The sequence below is a fragment of the Vanacampus margaritifer genome, chromosome 6 (genome assembly GCF_051991255.1).
Source record: "Vanacampus margaritifer isolate UIUO_Vmar chromosome 6, RoL_Vmar_1.0, whole genome shotgun sequence".
Lineage (NCBI taxonomy): Eukaryota > Metazoa > Chordata > Actinopteri > Syngnathiformes > Syngnathidae > Vanacampus > Vanacampus margaritifer.
In genome coordinates, this window is record NC_135437.1 from 3,658,581 (window position 1) to 3,681,356 (window position 22,776).

A 22,776-nucleotide genomic window follows, 5' to 3' on the forward strand; every position below is an offset into this window, starting at 1 on the left:
TAATATAGTAATAAAAACTTTCATCCATTAATACTGAAATAAATGTATATTTTTGGTAAATCGGACCATCAATAATTTTTAAGTATGTATGTCCATTCGAACGTATTTCTTTTCTTCGCTCTTATTTTGTAGCACATCACCAGATGTAGAGAGATGAACGTGATACGGTGCAGTGATAAACAATGTTGTTAGATTAGAAGATGTCAAGTTTACAACTTCCCAACAACACTGTACAGTAATTAAACATGTTTCTTATTCGTCCAAATACAGTTGAAATATTTCTTTCTAATTGTCCTAATTAATCTAAAATTAAACGTGATATTTTAGGGTTTATTATTTTTAACGAGATATGTCCATCTGGAGTTGCCATAGATTTCACGCGACGTGACGAAAATACTCCATTACTGGCTGCTTTTACGTAGCAGCCACACGCTCTTCACAATCCTGAGTTCGGACTGAACGAATTTAAACATTCACATTGTGCGTCCGTCACTACTTAACATAATTTCGTGTCTGGTCGAATTCGTCTCAGACAGTGCCCGTCGAAATCTCTCGGCCACGTTTAGCTTAGCTTAGTTTATTTTAGCTTGCTAGCCACCAAAAAAGGAGACGCGTTTGTTATCGACAAATTGGCTCAGCAGACGCCAAGTGTGAGCGTAAAGTGTTGTGAATATCGTGTGAAAATGTTCGCAAGAACGAACGTCAAGTACGAAAAAGAGCTTTCTGGTGCACAAGAGGTGAACGAGCGACAACGTCAACTGCTGGACGCTGTTTGCAGCCTCGAGGTGTATTGAACAGATCAGGTTTGTCACTTGTTTCATCAATACTTTTCTTTATATGGAACGAAATCTTCATCCGAGGACTTTGTTATATTACGTTTACAGTTTTTCTCAGTTGCTTTGGTATGTTTCTCAGATCAGAATTGAATTTCTCAGAACTACTTGTTCAATTTTCACATCACTGTCACCTGTACACAGCAAAAAGCAGTTTGTTCCTCTATTTTTTTTAACAAGCTGTATGCAAATGATTATGTACAACCAGTCCCGTCTGCAGAAATCCATTACAAGGGGGGTCATTACATTGTTTTTGTTGAGGGGGTATTGGGGTATTTTTCAACTTAAATCTAATGTTCTTCAGGCTGAAATATTTTCTGAGTTAAAAGCGGCATTTCATTCTGAAATCTAAAAAATGAAAACATTGTATAGTTCTATTTGTCCCTCCCGACCGCCAGATAGCGGTCCTCTAAGCACGGAATGTTTCCTTTGCACATGCACAAGAAACATTCAGTGCTTGAAGCACCACCATCTGGCGGCCGTCCTGGACTCATAGAATCGCAGTTAAAGTCGTAACTTTCATTCTATTTGCGTTTATTCAACTCAAAAGTTCATTTGCAACAAATCCGCTTGCCATTTCTATAAACAACTATGTCCGAATGAATGACTCTCTGACCCAGCCCCTTCTATCTGGGATTGGCTAGCCGCTAGCAGTTGCCTTAATTTGCTTTTTGGATTTAAGGCTGTACGATATGGACAAAATGTCATATCTCGATATTTTTGCCAGACATTTCTATTATTTGGTCTTCGACTCAGCATGAGACTTTGCATCATTTCAGTGTGTTATGGTGCCTGCTGTATTTTGTGTTATTTTATTTGACAGTTATTTATTTACTTATTCACTTTCCTAGATCTTATTCATTTGTCATAATTTTATTTGCTTGTGTACTAGTACCTACCTACTAAGGGTGTTGGAAAAAATCAATTTGGCAATATATCGCAATATTACAGGGCGTAATTCTCAAATCGATTCGATATGCGGCCGAATCGATTTTTAAACATCAATTTTTTAATGGGAATATTCAACAAAACGTCTTACTTAGGGTTAGGATTTACACATTAAGCATGGAAGAATGTTATATTAATGGAACATTAAGCCTTAATATTTTATTTCAGTGCTGTTCAAACATGAAACAGACTGCAACCTGTTTGTTAAATGCAGTGGCTCAGTTATAAACCTGAATTTTCAAATAATTATTATTATATATTTTTTTTACATACAAATCTTACAGTGTACATGTACAAGTTTACTGATTAGTATTGTCTAAATGTGAGTTTTAAAAAATCGCAATTATCAATTTATAGATTTGTATCGGGATTAATCGGTATCGAATCGTGACCTATGAATCGTGATACGAATCGAATCGCCAGGTACTAGGCAATTCACACCCCTATTACCTACTTATATTTATTATAATTAATTTAATTTGTTTTCTTTCACTTGTCTCTACTGCAAGACTTATTTCTATTCCATGTACAGCACTTTGTATGCAGCAATGGATGTTTTAAAGTGCTGTATAAATAAATTTGAGTTAAGCTATGTCGATATTATGTAATAACGATATATGAGTTCAGGGAAAACTTAGCAAAACATCAATCCAAAAGTATGTGTATAGTGCTTTCTCTTATTAGAACTTAGTGGCAGTCATCGACATTAACTCTTTTACTGCCAAAGACGTTAAATGACATTCTGCAAAAACCTACGGAGGAGCGCCAAAGACGTTAAAAGACGTCCTCCCATTTTTTTTGGAAACGGGTGCTGGGAAGGCTTGCGGAGCTCTCCTGAAAGTTTTAAGCAGGTTTTTTGAGCCTAATGACTATTTTTGGCCCCTAGAGGGCAGCGATGACTCTCTTTTGACAAGATCGGGTGGGCGTCAGTAGAGGCGGAGCTAGAGCGTTGAGCAGGAGATCAGAATGGAAAACAAAGGAAAAATGGCGGCCGGTCGCGAGGAGCTAACGCCAGAGCCGTTTTTTTCAAAGACCAAAAGCATCGCTAAAAAAGCACATTGTTGATGACGATGATGAAGATGATGGTGACTCCGTGGTTGGAAAGCATTGACGCGGCAGTAGAAGACGTTAGATGGAGCTAGATGGAGGAGGGAACGGGCAATGGCGAGCGTTTGCAAGCAGCACTTACAAGACGAAAGGCATCGACCAACGCTAAAATAGTACATTGATGACGACGGTGATCATCCTCGATGATGATGAAGGTGAATCCGAGCTTGACGGCGAAATTGGAACCGCTGACGCAGCGGCTATGACGGTGTCGTAACGCGGAGCGCAACCGAGCACGCACAGGCGGACGTTCGATCGGACGATGGAGAGTGCCCCGAGTCCAATGCATATTCATCGGAGGAAGTGTGTACAGTCTGCTACTTGCTTTTTATTCCCCGGAAAAAAAGGCCGTCAAGAAAGTGTAACGTTTGCACGCAAAACGGACCAATGTGAAAGTAAACCGTTGTGCGAGTCCTGGCGTCTCCTTGCACGCAGGAGAGCGTTACAAAAGGAAAAACTGTATTTGAAACATCCACATAATTGTAAGTAGTACCACAGTTGCACACATTTGTAAATAGTTTGCGAAATTGTTTTGTCAAATTGTTACACTGTTGAATGGAAATAAACGTATTTTGCAATCAAAAAACACTTTTTCATTGTTGGTGAAAGCGTTTTACAGAAGTAAAGCACTATTTAGGTGTTTGTGGCATCATTCATGGACAAAAAGAAATGTACAATTCACTAGAGTGCATGAAATAACATCGTTTCACAAAAAGCTCTTTTTCTCCGTTTTTTGTTTCAAAAGAGAGAATTTCGGTGAAAGTAACCATTTTCTATTGTTGATTAACGAAGAACGGAATAAGGTAGAAACAAACTTTTTTTTCTGATGAAAGCTGAGAGTCCAATCTTTCATTTGGTAGTATGTGTGTTTCCATAATCCAAACACAACATTTTCTGTGGACCTTGAAAAATCACTCAAAATGCTTAAATCGGCTGGCACTGGCGACAACCCGTTTTTGAAAACGTCTGGCAGTCAAAGAGTTAACAAACCTGGCAATAAAAAACAGAATTCAACTCACATTGTACTGCAACTGTGCTTTTGTGATAAATCATTTAATTACAATACGCTGCTTTGCGTCACTTTTTTTAATCCACAAAAAGGCTGCGGCATGACGTGCTCACTGTTCGGTCGTTGGGCCGACGGGCGAGTGCGTGCTGCTCGCTAACCCGGAAGCAGATTTGTCTGATGCGCGTCTCCCTCCACCCATCCGCCCCTCCCGATCTTGATTGTCATTGGCTAACTTAAGCTGTCATTCAAAGCCAAACTTGAAAGGAGCTATGTTGCTTTACTTGAAACAGAAGGCACAAGTTTATGTGACTGATAGGAAGAATAGATGGTTGGTGAGACCTCTTAAAACAGCTAGGGTGGGTACGGCTCACTGCCAGGACGGGCATGGCCCACCAATGCCCGCCCATGCCGACGGGTCTGTGTACAATTTTCTTTTGTTTCCTACAATATCAGTTGCTTATGGCTTGTTGATCAAAATGTATTCTGAGTTGACCCTTGTCTCGCACCTTAACGCCACAACATTTTTGCATTATTTTATCGTTCAGTAATACCTCGGAGTTTGTACATAATTCGTTCCTGCGAAGTGTTTAAAGTCCGAATTGTTCAACCTCTCAAAACATTTTTCCCCATAGGAAATAATGCAAATGCATTTAATCCGTTCCCAAGCTACAAAAACAGAAAATTCCTATTTTAATTTCTATTTATGTTTTCTACATTTACACCCTGTACAGTATTTAAACAATAAAAAATACTTTACCTTTTTTGTTGTAGTGTGATGGCATCAGGGGATGATAAATGCTATGTTAATGCTAGCTTTAGTTCAGTACTGAGTTTGTGTATTCTACATTGTGCATATTGTTAGACTAGTAAGCGGTCCTTGCGTGCGTTGTTTAACGCCAGGCATGTTGTTGAACTGCTAAGAGGGGTCCTCGTGCCAGCATTTACAGAAGTAGTCACAGTAGTTACAACGGCGCAATAATCTCCTTCCTAATTCCACTGTGGTTTGTAACACTGTATGTTTTTCTTTGCTGCTACTGGCACTGTTGTCTTTCTTTGGGGGGCCCATGGCAAATAAAATTGTTGAGGAAAAATCAAAATGCACCGGGAGTATTCACGATCTCACTGGAAATGAGCAGTGCATCGTCTCAACTACCGCAACGTGAGCATTCGGCATCGCTCGGCATCGCTCGGCATCGCTCGGCATCGCTCGGCATCGCTCGGCATCGCTCGGCATCGCTCGGCATCGCTCGGCATCGCTCGGCATCGCTCGGCATCGCTCGGCATCGCTCGGCATCGCTCGGCATCGCTCGGCATCGCTCGGCATCGCTCGGCATCGCTCGGCTACCCGTTTTCAAGGTACGTTTGGCTTAGCTTGCTTTGCTTGGGTGTTCGAACTCTGAAAATTTGTTCAAACTCCGAGGCATTTTTTACTCAGATTTTTCTGGTTGAAGTCCGAATTGTGCGAGTTCCGACATGTTCAAACTCCGAGGTTCCACTGTATAAGATTTTGACATGCAAAATGGTTAAACAAAGTTTTTATAATACGTCAAGCATATTTCTATACATTCCCAGTAGACTTTTTCTTTTTCTTTTAGGCAAATCTGAACTATTGCTAATGAATGGACATGTGAAGAATCAAGTCAACCAATGATCGTTTTCTGAAGTGGGTGTTTTTATTCCTAGTACCGGTATTCAGTTTTTATTTATGTATATTTTTTTAACCTTAAATCTAATTAATGACATGCTTACTGGCCAGTGTACTTGTAGCGCAGTGATTCTTAAACATTGGTCTGGGCCGTGAGTGCCATCTAGTGGGCTGCAAAGTAATTTCAGTTTTGTAACTGTGAGCCGCAAGGGCCGCAGGCATCTTTCAACTCAGGCTTTGCACACATGTAGCAGAGTATTTTTAAAACAGAATAATTTAGAAAAAAATCCATCCACACTGCCTCATTTAAAAAAAACACATCCACATAAACACACACAAAAACGGAGAAGTCCGTTTTAAGCTCATTTAGATGGATGCCAAGCTTTTAGGTGGCATTAATTAGCCAAATGGGCTCTTTTTTTTTTCAGACACATTATTACAGGTTACATCGATCACGTCATATCATTTGTAACATTGACATCCGATTGAAGGGCTGACGGGTAGAAGCCATGGCTTATTAGTAACACGTCCCCATCTATTCTTACTATACGCATCCATAAACCTCCTCTTTGGTCTTCCTCTAGGCCTCCTGCCTGGCATTTGGAAACTCAGCATCCTTCTGCCAATATACTCCTCTGGATATGTCCAAACCATCTCAGTCTGGCCTCTCTGACTTTATCTCCAAAGCCTCTAACATGCGCTGTACTGCATGTACTACTTCCTGATTCTATCTATCCTGGTCACTTCCAAAGAGAACTTCAGCATCTTCATCTCTGCCACCTCCAGCTCTGCCTCCTGTCTTTTCCTCAGTGGCACTGTCTCCAGACCAAACAACATTGCTGGTCTCACCACAGTTTTATAAACCTTTCATTTTAGCTGAATCTCTTCTATCACACATCACACCTGACACTTTTCTCCACTCGTTCCAGCCTGCCTGCACACGCTTCATCACTTCTTATCCACACTCGCCATTGCTCTGGGCTGTTGACCCTAAATACTTAAACTCTTCCACCTTCTTGGTCTTTTGTCCCTGTAACCTCACTCTTCCACTTGGGTCCCTCCCATTCACACACCGATACTCTGTCTTGCTACGGCAAACCTTCATTTCCCTCCTTTCCAGGGTGAAGCTCCACGCCTCGAGCTTTACCTCCACCTGTTCCCTGTTCTCACTACAGATCACAATGTCATCAGCAAACATCATGCTGTCTGGCTACACTCTCACCTACCACTACTTTGCAGTCGCTGATCTCCAGATTACACCGCCTACACAAGATTTACCTATGTACTCCTACCTCCACTTTTGTAGGTCACCCTATGTTCCTGCCTCTTCTGGAAGAAAGTATTCACAACAGCCATTTCCTTTTTTTTTTTTGCAAAGTCAACCACCACCTGTCCTTCTGTGTTCCTCTCCTGGATACCAAACTTGCCCATCACCTCCTCATCACCTGTTTCCTGCACCAACATGTCCATTGAAGTCTGCACCAATGACAACTCTCTAACTTGTAGGGTGCTCTGCATCATTTCATCAAGATCCAACCAAAAGTTCTCCTCTTCCAGCTAACATCCTATGTGGCGCATACCCACTAACAACATTTATCATCATACCTTCGATTCCTAACTTCAGGCTCATCACTCGGACACTCTTTTTACCTCCAGGACGTTCCTAACAAACTCCTCCTTCACGATAACGCCTACTCCATTTCTCTTCCTATCTACACCATGATAGAACAACTTGAACCCTGCTCCTAAACTTCTAGCTTTGCTCCCTTTCCACCTGCTCTCCTGAATACAGTATGCCCACCTTCCTCCTCTGCATCCGGTCAACCAGCTCTCTACCTTTTCCTGTCATCGTTCCAACATTCAAAGTCCCTACTCTCAGTCTTAGACTCTTGGTGTTCCTCTTCTCTTTCTTCCTACGAACACACCTTCCTCCTCTCCTTCTTCGACCAACAGTAGTCTAGTTTCCACTGGCACCCTGTAGGTCGCCAGCACCGATGGCAGTCATTGTTAACCCGGGGCCTTGACTGATCCGGTATGGAAGTCATATATTTGATCCGCATGTTTGATTTGGCCAAAGTTTTACGTCAAATGCCCTTCCTGACAACCCTCTGTATTTATCCGGGCTTCGGACCGGCACAAGAAGACACTGGCTTGTGCTCCCTTGTGGCTACATTGCATCTTAAACTTATATAATTCCATCTTATTGTGATAGTGAATGCTTGCTGCTTTTTTTTATTAATGCATATCATCTATCACCAATGTTGGTATACTTGTGTCTTCGTATTATTGATATGTGCTGTTTGTGCTTTTATTTTTTTTTCTGGTTTGTTTCTTCCCCAAGCTGGTATTGTTAGTTTTCATTACCATTGTTCGTTATTATTATTATTTCATTATGAGCTTTTAATGTCATGTTAGTTAATTAACACATTGTTTTAGTTCTGTTTGTTTGTGTTCATGAAAACCGCTGTTGGTTACAGCAAGCTTGCAGGAAAGTAGTCAAATTTGTTTTCAAAGCTTGATATTAACGAGATTGGGCGTGGGACTTAAGTTTTTCTTCCTCCCACTCCTTTTCAGGGTAGGTTTAGTTGAGTACTGCCTAAAAAAATGGTATATTGTTGATGTTGATTGCGGCCTGAAATAAATGAACAAATAAATAAAAAACTGACTTTACCAAACCATGTGTATCTTGTGTCCCGCAGACGTCGGTGAAAAATATTCTTGTCCTGAGCGGCAGGAGCCAGAAGTCCCTGGCGTGAAGGAGGAGGAGTACTTGGAGCCTTTTCAAGTTAAAGAAGAGGAGCAGCCACAGCCTCCCAACATAAAACAAGAGGAGCAGCTGCCACCATACATTAAAGAGGAGGATTTCACAGAGTTGCCCGTGACTGGTGTCTATTTGAAGACTGAAGATGAATGCCAATATGAAGAGAATAAAGGGGCGGAGCCTCCAAGCAGCAACTCAAGACAACAAATAACAACAGAAGATTATGAGGACCACCGAAGAGGATCACAAGCAGACAGCCGATTAGCTGAAATGTCAGATGGTGAAGACGCGTCACACTCTCCTCACACTGATGACTATGAACAGTCTGATGGTGATGTGACATGTCACACTGACAGCAAACGTTGGAAATGTTCTCAGTGTGGAAAAACTTTTGGCTCCAAGTACCAATTAAGAAGACATGTGATTGGCCACACTGGTGAGAAACGTTTTACCTGCTCAGTTTGTGGCCGAAGTTTCTCTCTGAAGGGAAGCTTAACAAGACACACAAGAACTCACACTGGAGAGAAGCCTTTTACCTGCTCAGTTTGTGGTCAAATTTTTGCTCATAAGGAATACTTAAAAGTACACACAAGAACACACACTGGAGAGAAGCCTTTTGCTTGCTCAGTTTGTGGTAAAAAAATTGCTGTGACTGAAAACTTAAAAACACACACAATAACTCACACTGGAGAAAAGCCTTATTCCTGCTCAGTTTGTGGTCAAAATTTTGCACAGAAGGGAAACTTAAAACAACACACAAGAACCCGCACTGGAGATAAGCCTTTTTCCTGCTCAGTTTGTGGTCAAAATTTTGCTAACAAGGAACACTTAAAAATACACACTAGAACCCACACTGGAGAGAAGCCTTTTGCTTGCTCAGTTTGTGGCCTAAAATTCATTTGGAAGCAAAACTTAACACAACACACAAGAACCCACACTGGAGAGAAACCTTTTACCTGCTTAGTTTGTGGTCAAAATTTCTATCATAAGGGAAACTTAAAAATACATACAAGAACCCACACTGGAGAGAAGCCTTTTGCTTGCTCAGTTTGTGGTCAAAATTTTACTCAGCAGGAACACTTAAAAATACACACAAGAACCCACACTGGAGATAAGCCTTTTGCCTGCTCAGTTTGTGGTAGAAAATTTGCTCATAATCAACACTTAAAAAGACACACAAGAACCCACACTGGTGAGAAACCGTTTACCTGCTCAGTTTGCGGTCAAATATTCCCAAGAAAGGCTAAAGCTAAGAGGCACAAGTGTGTTGGTGAGAATAGCAGTGATTAATGAAGCTTGATATGATGTCATTTATAAATTCATATTTGAAATGGTGCAGAAACATTGACTACCACTGAATGAACAAATGATCTGTCTTGACTTACCCTATTTTGAAATTGAATTTGTATTTTAAATGTTACATCAACCTGACAAGGGCTGCAGATTAAAACTATCAGACGGCTACAATCTGGCATTTTTACATGTAAATGTCCATATATGCACTGCGCCTTAAGGCTTATGTATATATATTTTTTTAATATTACATTTTCCATGTTTAATATGGTATGAAAGGAAATTACAATGACAGTGATTTTAAATAATCTACAATTTTTATGATCTATTTGTATTCTTGTATTGTTTGGACAAGTGTTGACAATTAGTACTTGTGCCAAAACACTCAAAGCATTGTATATAGTTTGTCCTTTTTTGTGTGTGAAGCTCATATCCAGTAATAGTCCAGTCTGTAAGGGGGCAATCGTGCAAACTAGTCTAAAAGTATGAAATTTGGTACACTGGTACTTTTTAATATGTTCTATCCAAATCTTTCCCTCTTATTAGTTGTAGAGTTACACATAGATAAATGTTTTTGTTGTATTTATTTATTCATTTATTTATTTATATTACTACAAGAAATCTGAATCTAACCAATAAATCAATTAATGTGTCAACAATGAAGATACATAGTGCCTACTATGTATCTTCATTGTTCATCAAGCACAGACTGGGCTCGACCAGATGTAAGTATCTGGGCCTGAGTGAGACTGTTCCTCCAACCAGAATCACAAAACAACTTTCCTATCATATGATGCATCTTGCCTTCGATGTGTAGAGCACCCATTATTATGACCAGCTTGTCCTAACCCACAGTGTCAGGGAATACCCACTGCGCAGATCTGCTTGGTATAGCAAACGGGCTGGTCAGCACCAAGGACAAGTTTTTCACCTGGGTTTACAAAATCAGTGTATTGGACTGCTAGATGCATTGCATGCTTCATCATGGAAGGGGGCAGCTGCCTTGTCTGGAAACGGAGGCAAACCCCTATCACTGCCTTCGGCTTGATTGAGTCGTCACTCATTAAACAGAAATTATAGCCAGACCAGCTGATCACTTCACCATCTGCTAATGTGTCCTGTTGAAGCACTCTGGCAACATGTGCTATCCAAGACTCGTCATGGATTTTGGAACCAAGAACTAGGTTGTGAGATGGTCTGGAACTGAGGTTAGGATTGCACGGTGCGTGCAGATCATTGCTTGGCAACTCTGCTGGCTGTACCACAGAGTAGGACTCCGGCAACTGAGGAACTGAAGCATCTGTGGGGTCCAGTTTGACGCAAGGACGTTTGACTCCTAAGTTATCCCAAGATAAGTGGTTGGTGACACTGATAGTAGTCCCATTAAATTCATCCTTGGAGAAGTTACCCTGACTGTGGCTATCTAGATTGCCAACGTCAAACGTCACAAAGACTTCACTGAGGGTATTTGTGGGCAGCACAATTCCATCACTTACAAACTGAGCACTGCTTGTGCCATGGAGCCATTCCATAACTCGACTGTATGAGACAGAGAATGCCAAAGGCAGTGGCATTGTTGATCTGTTGTTTCTGTCTGCCATCACCATGAAGCTTGAGGTTCATGTACAGTGGGAAAGGGGTCACTCAGTCTTTGTTGTGCATGATGTACATGATCTGTTGGTCAATGACATTTGCAATTCTTGCCCTGCCATGTGTCTGTTCTTGCAACTCCTCACTGTCCTGTGCTTGCAAGACTGAGGGTCCCTGTAGCGCAGGGGTGGCCAAGTTCGGTCCTCGAGAGCCACTATCCAGCCTGTTTTCCATGTTTCTCTCCACTAACACACCTGGTTCATGATCAGGATCGTTGTCAGGCTTCTGCAAAGCTTGCTGATGAGCTAATCATTAGAATCAGCTGCGCTGAAGGAGTAAGACATGGAAAACAGGCTGGATAGTGGCTCTTGAGGACCGAACTTGGCCACCCCTGCTGTAGCAGAATGTTGAGGGACAGGTGATGTCACCGAATCGACGACAAATGAACCACTGAATGGTTCTTGTCTCTGGAGACAGCATTACCTCAGAATCACTGCTGCCCGCATCAAGAGCAAAGCATCATCTTGGCCCGTCTGTGTCTTGTGACCTTCAGCAAGAAGGTTGCCAGGTTTTCGATTGGTTGATAATTACACCTGATTGCCCTGAGAGAATTCTGTCCACTCAGGGAGAAGCTTCAAGAGGTATTCATTGAACCTTGTGGCATGTGAAGAGGGTCTTCTGCCCAGATTTAGTCATAACTGTTTTAATTTATTTATTTCCTCAGTAGAACTTTTATCTGTGGATGTGTCTTTGTGAGTGATATCGCAATTTCTGCCAAATGTCTGTAATCAATGATGTGTTTAAAATCTTGTCGTCATTACTGGGATCTCATGACTGGGATCTCATCAATTTCCACAACAATGGGCCATTGTCTGTGGTTAAAGTGTCTGTAATCAATTTTGTGTACTCCCAAATCACAATTGCCACTTCAGAGACAATCATAGAAACGGTGGAGACTCCAACTGTTTGCAATGGTCCTGTAAGAGTCACCAGTGGCAAAATACCTGCAGCATATAAAACAAAATTTATCAGTTTGAATACAAAACAAAAAAGTTCATCCTAAATATAATCTAAATTAAACATAATTAAACGTTTTGCCAGTAGTAGTACTTACTGATTGATGTGACTGTACTTTATACTAGCTTTCAAAAATACACCACGTTCCCTACGTGTGTACATAGCAACTGATAGAATACATAATCAGATCACATTAATTCAATTCATCAATTCATTTCACCACGGTACAAAAACTCCACTCACCGGAGGCAAATGGACAGGCGCTTTACTGCTGGGATGAAATGCCTATATAGTTTGTGTCTTCGCGGGAAATTCTGGCACCGAATCGAGCCAGCAGCTCGTCGAACTGGGCGGTAGTCATTCTCATACAGCGCTGGAAACGGTCGTCATCCAAGCGCAGTTCTTGAACAAGCCGGTGGAATTTGCCAAATTCTATGCGCCGCCGGATTGTATTGTGAACCCATTCACGACGATGACGGCCATTCACGACGATGACGGCCATTCACGACGATGACGGTCATTCACGACGATGGCGGCCATTCACGACGATAACGGGCATTCCGACGTCTGTAAAGCTTCGCCAGCAAGCATAGAGAAATAAAAGATTCTACACTGTTATCCATGGTCGTTCGCAAAATACCAAAGAAAAAAGAAACGTGGCTGTTGTGTATATATAGAGGACGCGGAAGTGGGAGTTGCGAGCAGGAAATCCCTCTTCTTCGTTCCTCCTCGCGAGGCAAAACCAATGCCATGGAGAACCCCGCGAACAAACACACGCCAGCGCAGCGCCACAATATTTTCGCCTCGGTCGTAGCATTACGCGGTGAAAACGATCGCAAAATGCAATCCCCCACCGCGATCGCTGGTTAGCCCGTTACGTCATGTGTTGTAAACCAACATACCTAAACACATGGAGAGGATCATCCCAAGAAGCTGTGGGGCAAAGTAGTGACAAGTGTAAAAAGTGTATTGCAATGTAGAGGCCTACACATTCCTTCAAATTGAAGAAGTCATTTTGGCAGCAACATTTTTTTTTAACGCAAATATTCGCTTATTTTCCTGCTCTAGCACTAAATAAAGCCTACCACACTTCCATGTTTTATTACATGAATTCACTTTTATTCTTCTTAAATGCTTTAGTGTTTCTCAACCCTGGTCCTTGGGGCCCACTATCCAGCCTGTTTTCCATATCTTCCTATTCGACACGCAGCTGATTTCAATGACAGCTCATCAGCGAGCTCTAGAGAAACCAGATAATGATCCTCACCTGCGTTGAAATCGGGAGACATGTAAAACAGGCTGGATAGTGGGCCCTGAGGACCAGGGTTGAGAAACACTGCTTTAGATGGTCCACTTTGCAGTATGATCGAAAATCAGCTCAATGAAAATTAAAACAGCTTTCAATTATTTAGTTTTAAGTTAAAACAAAAACAAAAAAATAGGATCTACAGCAACTAATACTACTACCAACTTTAGTGCTTGCATTATACAATAAATGATCCAAACAAGTGCCCATTTTTTCCCATGCATTGTCAATGCTGCAATTTTGCCTGCTTGTCAGACTCCATGGCCCTGCTAACACTGTTCTCATTTCCACTGTGGAAATTTTGGGCAATTTGCAAACATTTTAAATGTATCCGAGACGAATGCCAGTGTGAGGTTATCCACATGAACTTTATGTTTTGATCAATGTTGATGAGACACTCTCCCCATTTAAAATACAGAGGAGCAAGATTAATTAGCATTTCATTCAAGACTACTAAGAGGAGAACATGGATACCTCCACGACTGCCACTTCAACACATATTTCCAGAATAACAGTTCTCCAGGAGCCATTTCTTTACACTGGTCCGGGTGGTCAAACACACCTGGGATGAATGTGATCCCATCCGGACATGAGCAGAGTCCTTTTCGAAACACAACTTGACTTTGGCAACACATGGACCAGTTAGCAACACAGCACAGCTTTTCTGACATTATACACGCCATACAACTGTTGTGATGACCACAACACTAAAATTAGCCTTCAAAATGACAAGTGACTCAAGCACATAGATTTATTTGTCACATTTCCACTGTTAAAAAAATGTGACATTAACAGTAGTAGTGTACAGGACTACTTCACAACATTATATCGGTAACAACCAGCGCAGAGAGTAAGTCGAGTCCTTTTTTTTGTCAGTTTTTTTTTTTGTTTTATGAGCCCACACTAGTCCAAACGCGTTATTCTTATTATTATTGCGTTTGTGGAATATGACTTAAGAAGTAAAAATCCACCCATTTTTATTCTACCCGGGGCGGCCATTTTGTTACTTGTCAACTGAAAAAGACATCACAGTTGGTCTGGGCTCAGCTTATGAAACCTCACATGGCCAAAACCCAGAAAATTGGTGTGCCTTGATGATGGTTAACAGAACCCTTACGCAAAGAGATGTAATTTTTAGTCAACAGCAAGTGGCTGTACAAGGCAAAATGGCTGCCCCCTGAAATGCATAAAACAATTTTTCTGTTTAATGTTTGTTCCACAAATGCAATATTAATCAGAATATTATTGCTTAGACTAGTGGGGTTGTGTAAAGACATTTTTTAGTTTGACTTCTGAAGGAATATTTTGATTACTATATTAAGTGTAATCTTTGCGTGTTCCAAAATAATTGTATTCGAGATCTGATGAAGAAGGTTCCTTGCAAGGATTTATTTAGAAGCTTCTAAAGACAAAGTCAGGACACCACATCTGAATGCAACGCGGGGCCCCAAGTCTGTAACAGTCTACAGAACATCCACTCATTTATAACCAAAAGATAAAAGGTTCCTCTTCCCGCCTCTTGATTAAACAAAGGACAGACATGTCGACTCCTAGTTGAACAAATGATTTGATGTTGTTAGTAAGCAGACATTTACATACAGACATGTCGACTCCAGGTTAAACAAAGGTGTAATGTTATTAGTAAACAGACATTTACATACAGTTCCCCTTCTTGACTGGGGGAACAAATGCAATTAGGATCTGACCCCAGACTTTTAGTCTCTAATGACAAAAGACTCTGATAACATCATGCACATTCTATCTTCAATAGCTTTGGGGGTACGAAGATCAAGTTCACAAAATCACCATCCCACTGTATTCTTTTAAATACTCATGATTATATCACATCTATATGCTTTATAAGTAAATTAAAAAACAGTAAAATTATAAATTGAAAATATTAAATGTCTTCACTTCCCCTTTAAAGGGGTAATTAACATTGCAGTCCATTGGTTGGTTGACAACAGAACAACATGGGTGCTATGCTACAAAAATACAGAATGTGTGTAGCAGACTCGTGTCAAAAAGAAAAATCATCAAAATGCTGATGTTAATTCCTTCACTGTGGTGTCCTTACTTTACTGTTCAAATTTTGCTTTATTTCCTCTTCTGGCATTTGCTTTATTTTTCCCCGATACCAAACAGTTCGACACAGGTTTTTTTCAGCAACATTTTTCTTCTGAACATTAATTTGCAGTTTTTTACCTTTCAGAAAATGTGAAAATAAGTGATCCCCCTTAGAAAAAGGTCAGTTTTGTGATTTAAAAACTGCCCAGCCCTATCTTATAACATGAAGACATTGAGAGTGAAAGGAAAAAATAGCTAGCCATAGCGAATGTGCAGGGTAGCTTGAGCCAATAAAAACTCCAAAGCCAAACATTGGCAAGGGCGAAGGAAAAACTTGGAAAAGGCTGAAAAGATCAGCAGACTCAGCAAGTTGAGGTCTTACAAACATTGTTGAAAGCGGCTGTACCGTTTGGTAGACGGGAAGTTCTGAGGACCAGTGCTCACACGGGCCCTCCACATAGATGTGGAGCCCGAATCGAAAATGCTCTTGAACCAGTGGACTTCTTTTTTAGCTCTTGGGATAACCAAAAGACCAGCATGTTGCGAACAAAGGTTTCGTGTCGGAACGTACGGTACTATTAAATCGACGAGATATAATAAAATAATATTTTGTATGTAAGCAACAGAACATCTCAAGTGGACTGGAAGCCAATGCAAGTTGGCTAGTATCGGGGTAATATAGTCAAACTTTCTCGTCTACGTCAAAAGTCTAGCAGCAGCATTTTGCACTAACTGCAGACATTTAAGACTGGTCATGGGAAGACCAGAGAATAATACATTACAGTAGCCGAGGCGAGATTTAACAAATGCATGAATTATAATCTCTGTATCACCATTGGACAAAATAGCAAAAAATTTTGCAATATTCCGAAGGTGGAAAAAAGCAGTTCTAGTAATATTTTTAATGTGCATTTGAGTAGAGAGTTGGGTCGAATATAACGCCAAGATTTTTTACTGAGTCACTGTGGCTAATAATACATTTATCAAGGTTTAACCCGTGGGCAGTATTTTATTTTGAAATGGCTTGGTCAGAACCAACAAAAAGCCAAAAAATGGTCACAATAACGCCTAGGGGTTAAAGAGGTGTTCGTAAACAGATGACGATGACGAGCGGGACCAACAATCAACATCTCGGTTTTATCTGGGATTCCAGCTGACATGAGTGACATGCTAACACAAAGCAGGAGCTGCGTGGCTCAGACCATGTACACACGTAGCAGGGTATTTTTAAAAACGGATATTTCCCTCCTCTGGGTGTAGAAAAAAATAGTGTCCACACCACCACGTTTGTAGAAAAGAAAACATCCACAGCTAACCGTATTATTGCGTTTTTAAGTACGTTCATAACAATTCCAATCCTTAAGGTGGCAACATTTCTCCAAATCCTATCCAGAGTACGCCTCCGTCTGGCCACGCCACTTGCACAAATTGGGCCTACAATGAGATGCATGCCAAGCCTCTAGGCAGCAGTAGTTAGCCAACTACTGCTCGTCTCTTAACGTCACTTCACCATATGTCACACAAGACTTTTATTTTATTAATGAAAAAAATACTTGTCAACAGTCAATGAGTACATCATAAACGGAGCATAGAGGAAAACAAAGAGGATAAATACATTTTAAAAAGCTTCACTTGTCTTTTTTTAACAACTTTTTCCCACTCACCACACACACACACATGGTCTCCCCTGTGGGGAAGCAAATCTACGCCGCCTTTTTCATCTTTTTTAACAACTTGAGGTATGTGATTGAGAATGACGTGTGTAGAGGACGACGTAAAACTTCGTTTACTGAGCCGGAGAAATACGCAAATCTTCATTTCGGACGGAGTTTTTAGAATCCTGTTTTAAATGAAAAAAATCCCCGCGAACGTGCCGGACAAAAATATCTCCCTATTTGGTCCAACTCTAAATAGAGTCACATTTACTCTACAGAATTTACTGTGTTGTACTTGCCACTCTGATAACTTCACTGCCGGATTTGTGGTGATGGAAGAAGCCTCTCCTCTTGGCCTAACCGTCACTTGGGCAAGACAAAAATGCAGTCTCTCTGACTTTCTTCTACCTGTGGCTCCAGTGCTCCAACACCCTAGAGTCTGTTGACTCTTTCACAAACCTAGGCGTAAAGATCACCACTTCCCGTTCCGTGGATCTCCATGCGTCTTCAACTGACTCGCAGTGACCTTGGTAGGCTCTATCATGATAGAAGCGCCTCCGAATCTGCACTCAAATGAAGTTCCGTCCGTCTCTTCAACTTACTGGTCCTCTCCGTTCTGTTCTATGGTTGTGAGTCGTGGACTCATTCAGCAGCCAACAGCCGGAGGGGTAGCGATAACTCCAGTAATTGGAGAAATAATCAGTACGATAATCGATTTTAGACTATTTTCAAGGTACCAGTGGAATCCTTTGCTGAACACGTGGGCTCGATGATGCACATGTACAATAAAAATCACATTAATTAAAGCAATGGGAGATGAGGTTTTCTCCTGTTTATTAGAAAACACGTCACGAGCATTTCATCATTGACAACATACACTATACAAATCACTATTTACACATTTAAAAATCACTTTCACAGGCACAACATTCAACCCAAACAATAAATATTGTAAAAATGTGAGGAATTCTCGTATTGTCACAAAGTCAAAACATCAAATGCAAACTTCATATTAATTCAGGGTTTTTTCTGCTTATGATCAGTCTGTGCACGTCAACAAACGTCATGATTAGTAACAACAGTAATATTTATGACCAAACCTTCTGATGTTGTCTATTGATAAAGATGAGTGTAAGGTCTGTGTCATTCATTTTCCATCTTAGAACAGTTTACATCAGGGGTGGGCAAACTGGGTCCTCGAGGGCCGTAGTCCTGCAGGTTTTGAATGTTTGCCTTCTCCAACGCAGCTGATATATGATCAGCTCATCAGCAAGCTCTGCATAAGCTTGGTAACAATCCTGTTGATTGGAATCAGCTGCGTTGCAGCAGGGAAACCTCCAAAACATGCAGGACGCCGGCCCTTGAGGACCGAGTTTGCCCACCACTGGTTTACATTAATGTATCTGGAATTCGCTTTTAAGGGATGTTTAGTACACAACTATACTTTTCAGGTCTTGAGATGCGGGAGCACACTGGTGCATCTGTTAGCACCTCTGCCATAATAGCAAGCAGATTTGAGCTGGGATACGTCTTAAAATCTGTGTGGAGTTTGCATGCTCTCCAGGCTTGTGCTTGTGTGAGTTCACTGATTTCCTCCCAAAGTGCAAGAACATGCATGTCAGGTACACGGGCGACTACATTGTCCATAGGTGTGACTGTGGTTGTCTGTTTCTATGGATCAGACTTGAGGTTTATGGATGATCACGAGCTAACATAGCGTTTTAAGCTCAATCAAAACTATGGCATACATACATGCATCTATCATGTGTGTGTGCAAGTCACTCCAACTGATTGGATCCAGAAAGGGTGGAGGTTGCAGGTGTTAAAGGCGTGACTACAAGTCCTTGGCTCAGGTCTAAACTTCGTCCCTCCTTTTCCTAGAAAATACTAAGCCTCATTAAAATATGTCCAGTACTAGAAATAACTAATGAATGCTTTCTTTATAGACATGTTTCCCCCAAACTCACCACTTTGTATTGCAGAACCATCTCCTTGAAGGCCACAAAGTCAATAAAGGACAGCAGGATGTCAACAATGTCACCTGACACCTCATCTTTGTGCTGCCTACAGGTGGAGGGGAAGGAGAGGCACAATGACAATCAGTTTTTAACATGGGTGCCATCTAGTGGCCAGTTGCGAAACATGATTAGCATACGCAACAAATAGGGGGGGTACAAAAGAAGAAAATGTTTCAATGTAAAAAAATATTAAGACAAATAAAATTATTTGAAACACTATAATTACATAAGTTCCGTTTGGATGAAACAACATTTATTGAATTAGTTATTTAAATTTTTTTAAAAGGTGTAAATGTATAAATTTAAATAACTCTTGCACAGCCCTAGCCTCAGGTGTCTGGAAAATCCTACTGGGTCATCATGGGGTTCCTACACCACAACGAGGCGCTCACTCTAAAGCGTGTAGACATGGGCTTCACGCTGCAATGGCCGTGAAGCCCATATCATATAGCCCAAGTCATATCTGACTATTTTATTTTTACTTACTTTGCTCTTCCGCCTTCTCTCCAAGACGTGCACACACTTACAGCTGACAACAAGGCACTCTTAAGTGGCAACGCTAATATTCTAACTTTTTCTGTGTGACATGCGCACACTCAGGGCCAACAACGAGGTGCTCTAAAGCAGCCACACCAGTGAATTATCTGACGAGAAAATAAATTTTTCGAGGTGTAGGCTTGCTACCTGCCCATCGTAATTGTGACAGACAACCAGTGATGCAAACGAAGGGTTGACTCAAAACTATAAATGCACAGTTGAGTACAACATTAATCTTCTGAGTCTTTGCACGTTTTCGGCAAAAGTGTATAGTGTTTTTAGAAACGAATCTCTCAATTGATTTGACATGGTCTTTAAAAAGTTTTGGTAACATAGTTTGTAGTGTATTTACAATTTGAACTAATAATATACCAGTAAGCATTTTCAAACAAAACTTTTTGTTTTCACTATTTGTAGCAAGGCTCTGTCCTTACCCAATGCAAATGGCGGACATTTACTGTAGTTTTATTAAATGGTATGGTTTTCAAAATATAAAATACATGGACTGAGCACCAACTGAAGCAGGTTTACGTACATCCATCGGGGTCAGTACAGAAGTTCCTTCTCAGTCCGTGTATTTTTATGAGGCTTCGCGTCATAAAGCACTCCCCGAAAATGCGGACGCACTCACTGAAAGGTGAGCATACGTCAATGACGGGCCGTTGTATTGACAGATTTTCCAATCTCTGGTAATGTTAATGAGACATAAGGTCATTCCACATTATTTTGACCAGCACAATAGTACGGTAAACTGCCATACTTTTTTTTTTTTTTTTTGCTGTTACGACGTACTTAATAAGAGCATCAATAGTGAGTTGAGTAATTGAGAGGGAAATGGATACTGAATGTGATGTCAATGCTTACATGAGATGATCAATAAATGTGGACATAATGAAGCCGGGGATCCTCTTCATCAGCTCATGTTCCACATACTTCTCCAACCGCTCCACCTACACAGAGTCAACGGATCGGAATACACATTAAAGCTCTAGGCTGTCATGCTATTAAATAAGGGATTAACCATAGGTACGGGGCGGCACAGATATATTTATATAAATCAATAAATACATTTTGTAGCAGAGTATATATGCCCCAAATGTACATTCATCAGTGCCAACAAAAAACAGTGACACTTATGGACAATTAAAAGTCTTCAATTAACCGAATATGCATGTCTTTTGGATGTGGGCTGAAGAGATAACCAGCACAGGAATGGGGGATGACATGCGTTGCAAGCTCTATGGAGCAGGGCCAGAATCGAAATTCGAACCCCAAGCATAAAAACTGTGAGAAAGCTGTGCTAACCATTACTCACATATTCATTGAAAATGGGCGTGTAGCTGAGCTTGTTCTCTTCACTGTTGTCAAACTCTTTATAGTGTTTCTCCATGAAGTTCCGCTGTAGTTGCTGGAAATTCTCCTCTAAAGAAAACAGCATAACGATTTTATTATTCTCACAAAAAGTCTGTGCAGCACAACTGACGAGAGTAACTATTTGCAATCATCTCACCCATAATGATGTCTTCTATGCAACCAATGACAGAGTCGAATGCAGTGTCTGCAGCTGAGGAACTTGAGGCAGAACGAAAGACATTGGTTCACAACACCAGAGACTGACACATGCTTTATGTATAATCAGTATTTCAATCGGTGATTTCAACCAACCTGGAAATTGCAAAGGTTTCGTCCTCCATGTCGACCATGTCCACAATGTTCTCGCCGCGGCTCTGCACACCTGTGGAGGGGGGTGGGGTGAGACGACGTGTGCTTTAAAATGTAAACCTCTTTAGTTCGTCAGAGCTGTGTATTATCACACACCTTATAAGTTTAGCTCTATACTCAACGACAACGTCAGCTAGCCGGCTAGCGTTAGCTAAGCACGTGAGCGAACATATAATAAATATAATATAAATGAACATATTTTGTTGGGATTACTACTAGTACTAAATTCAAGCTAAACTGGGTATTTTTACCACTTACTTCGTCCCTTAATGTCCATATTTTAGCGTTAATGCGGAGTCGTAAAATAGTGAAGTAGTGGTGTTACCGAGGAAACAACCACTCGGTGCTGATTTAAGTAGTGTCCGACAGAATCAAGCGTGAGCAATGTTAGTTCCTACCATACACGCATCCGGGTACGGGTCTGTAAAAAGCCACTCCTAACTGGACGCCTGAAGAAGAAAAGATGTGCAATTACATGTTATAAGGGCTTTACATTTTTACTGTTATTAAAGCTAACACAATTTAAAGCTTAATGATTGTAGTCACAGTCACTTTCAGCGTTAATACAGTACAGTAGCCTACTAAAACCTAAAACCTAAAAGCCTACTGTACTGCCCAAACACATATCTAGACCTAAACCCTACTGAACATCTCTGAGGCATCCTCAAACAGAAGGTGGAGCAGCACAAGGTCTTGAATTTCTGCCAGCTCCGTGATGTTCTACTGTCTAGAGGAGTATAAGAAGATTCCAGTGGCAACCTGTGGAGCTCTAGTCAAATCCATACTTGACTTAAGGCAGTGCTGGAAAATAATGGTGGCCACACAAATTATTGACACTTGGGCCATTTTCACTTGAGGGTGTACTCACTTTTGTTGCTAGGGGTTTAGCTATTAATGTCTGTATTTTGAGTTATTGTCAGGAAACAATACATTTACTGTTATACAAGCTATACACTTCACTGACTACATTCCATTGTGTGTCATTTCTTCCAGCATGTTTGTTCCACCATTAACATTGCATTGACAAAGAAAGCAATACATTTTTCAACACTTTAGACCAGTCAATAATTGGTAAATAAATAACACACACACACACACACACACAAAGACTGAACAACAGGATAGATTTGTGGGGGGGAGACAATAACAAAAAAACAAACAAATAGTGACATATGAACCTGGATACCAAACTTAATGATTTATGGAGTTCAGCTGAACACCTAATTATGTGCAAATGATCTGGCAGAATTTGAAGAAACACCACCTTT

General features: G+C 40.9%; 1 protein-coding gene and 1 pseudogene across 3 annotated transcripts; one reads left to right on the forward strand and one right to left on the reverse strand.

Annotated features, from left to right (window-relative positions):
* The first annotated feature begins 384 nt into the window (after positions 1–384).
* On the forward strand, positions 385–9,920 carry LOC144054248 (uncharacterized; annotated as a pseudogene). The gene is made up of 2 exons (XR_013294633.1): positions 385–803; positions 8,242–9,920. The product of XR_013294633.1 is annotated as an uncharacterized LOC144054248 (transcript).
* An 8,112-nt stretch (positions 9,921–18,032) lies between these two features.
* arl2bp (ADP-ribosylation factor-like 2 binding protein) lies at positions 18,033–21,904 on the reverse strand. Of its 2 annotated transcripts, none has more exons than XM_077569382.1 (7): positions 21,767–21,904; positions 21,452–21,521; positions 21,297–21,358; positions 21,102–21,208; positions 20,651–20,736; positions 19,199–19,295; positions 18,033–19,108 (listed from the first exon to the last, which is right to left on the reverse strand). In XM_077569382.1, exons 1-7 carry the CDS (start codon positions 21,783–21,785, stop codon positions 19,010–19,012), a joined length of 540 nt encoding a protein of 179 aa, XP_077425508.1. In that variant the 5' UTR covers positions 21,786–21,904; the 3' UTR covers positions 18,033–19,009. The 2 variants fall into 2 exon arrangements, with proteins under 2 accessions (XP_077425508.1, XP_077425509.1); XM_077569383.1 differs by having other exon boundaries at positions 21,605–21,858.
* Between the last annotated feature and the right edge of the window lie 872 nt (positions 21,905–22,776).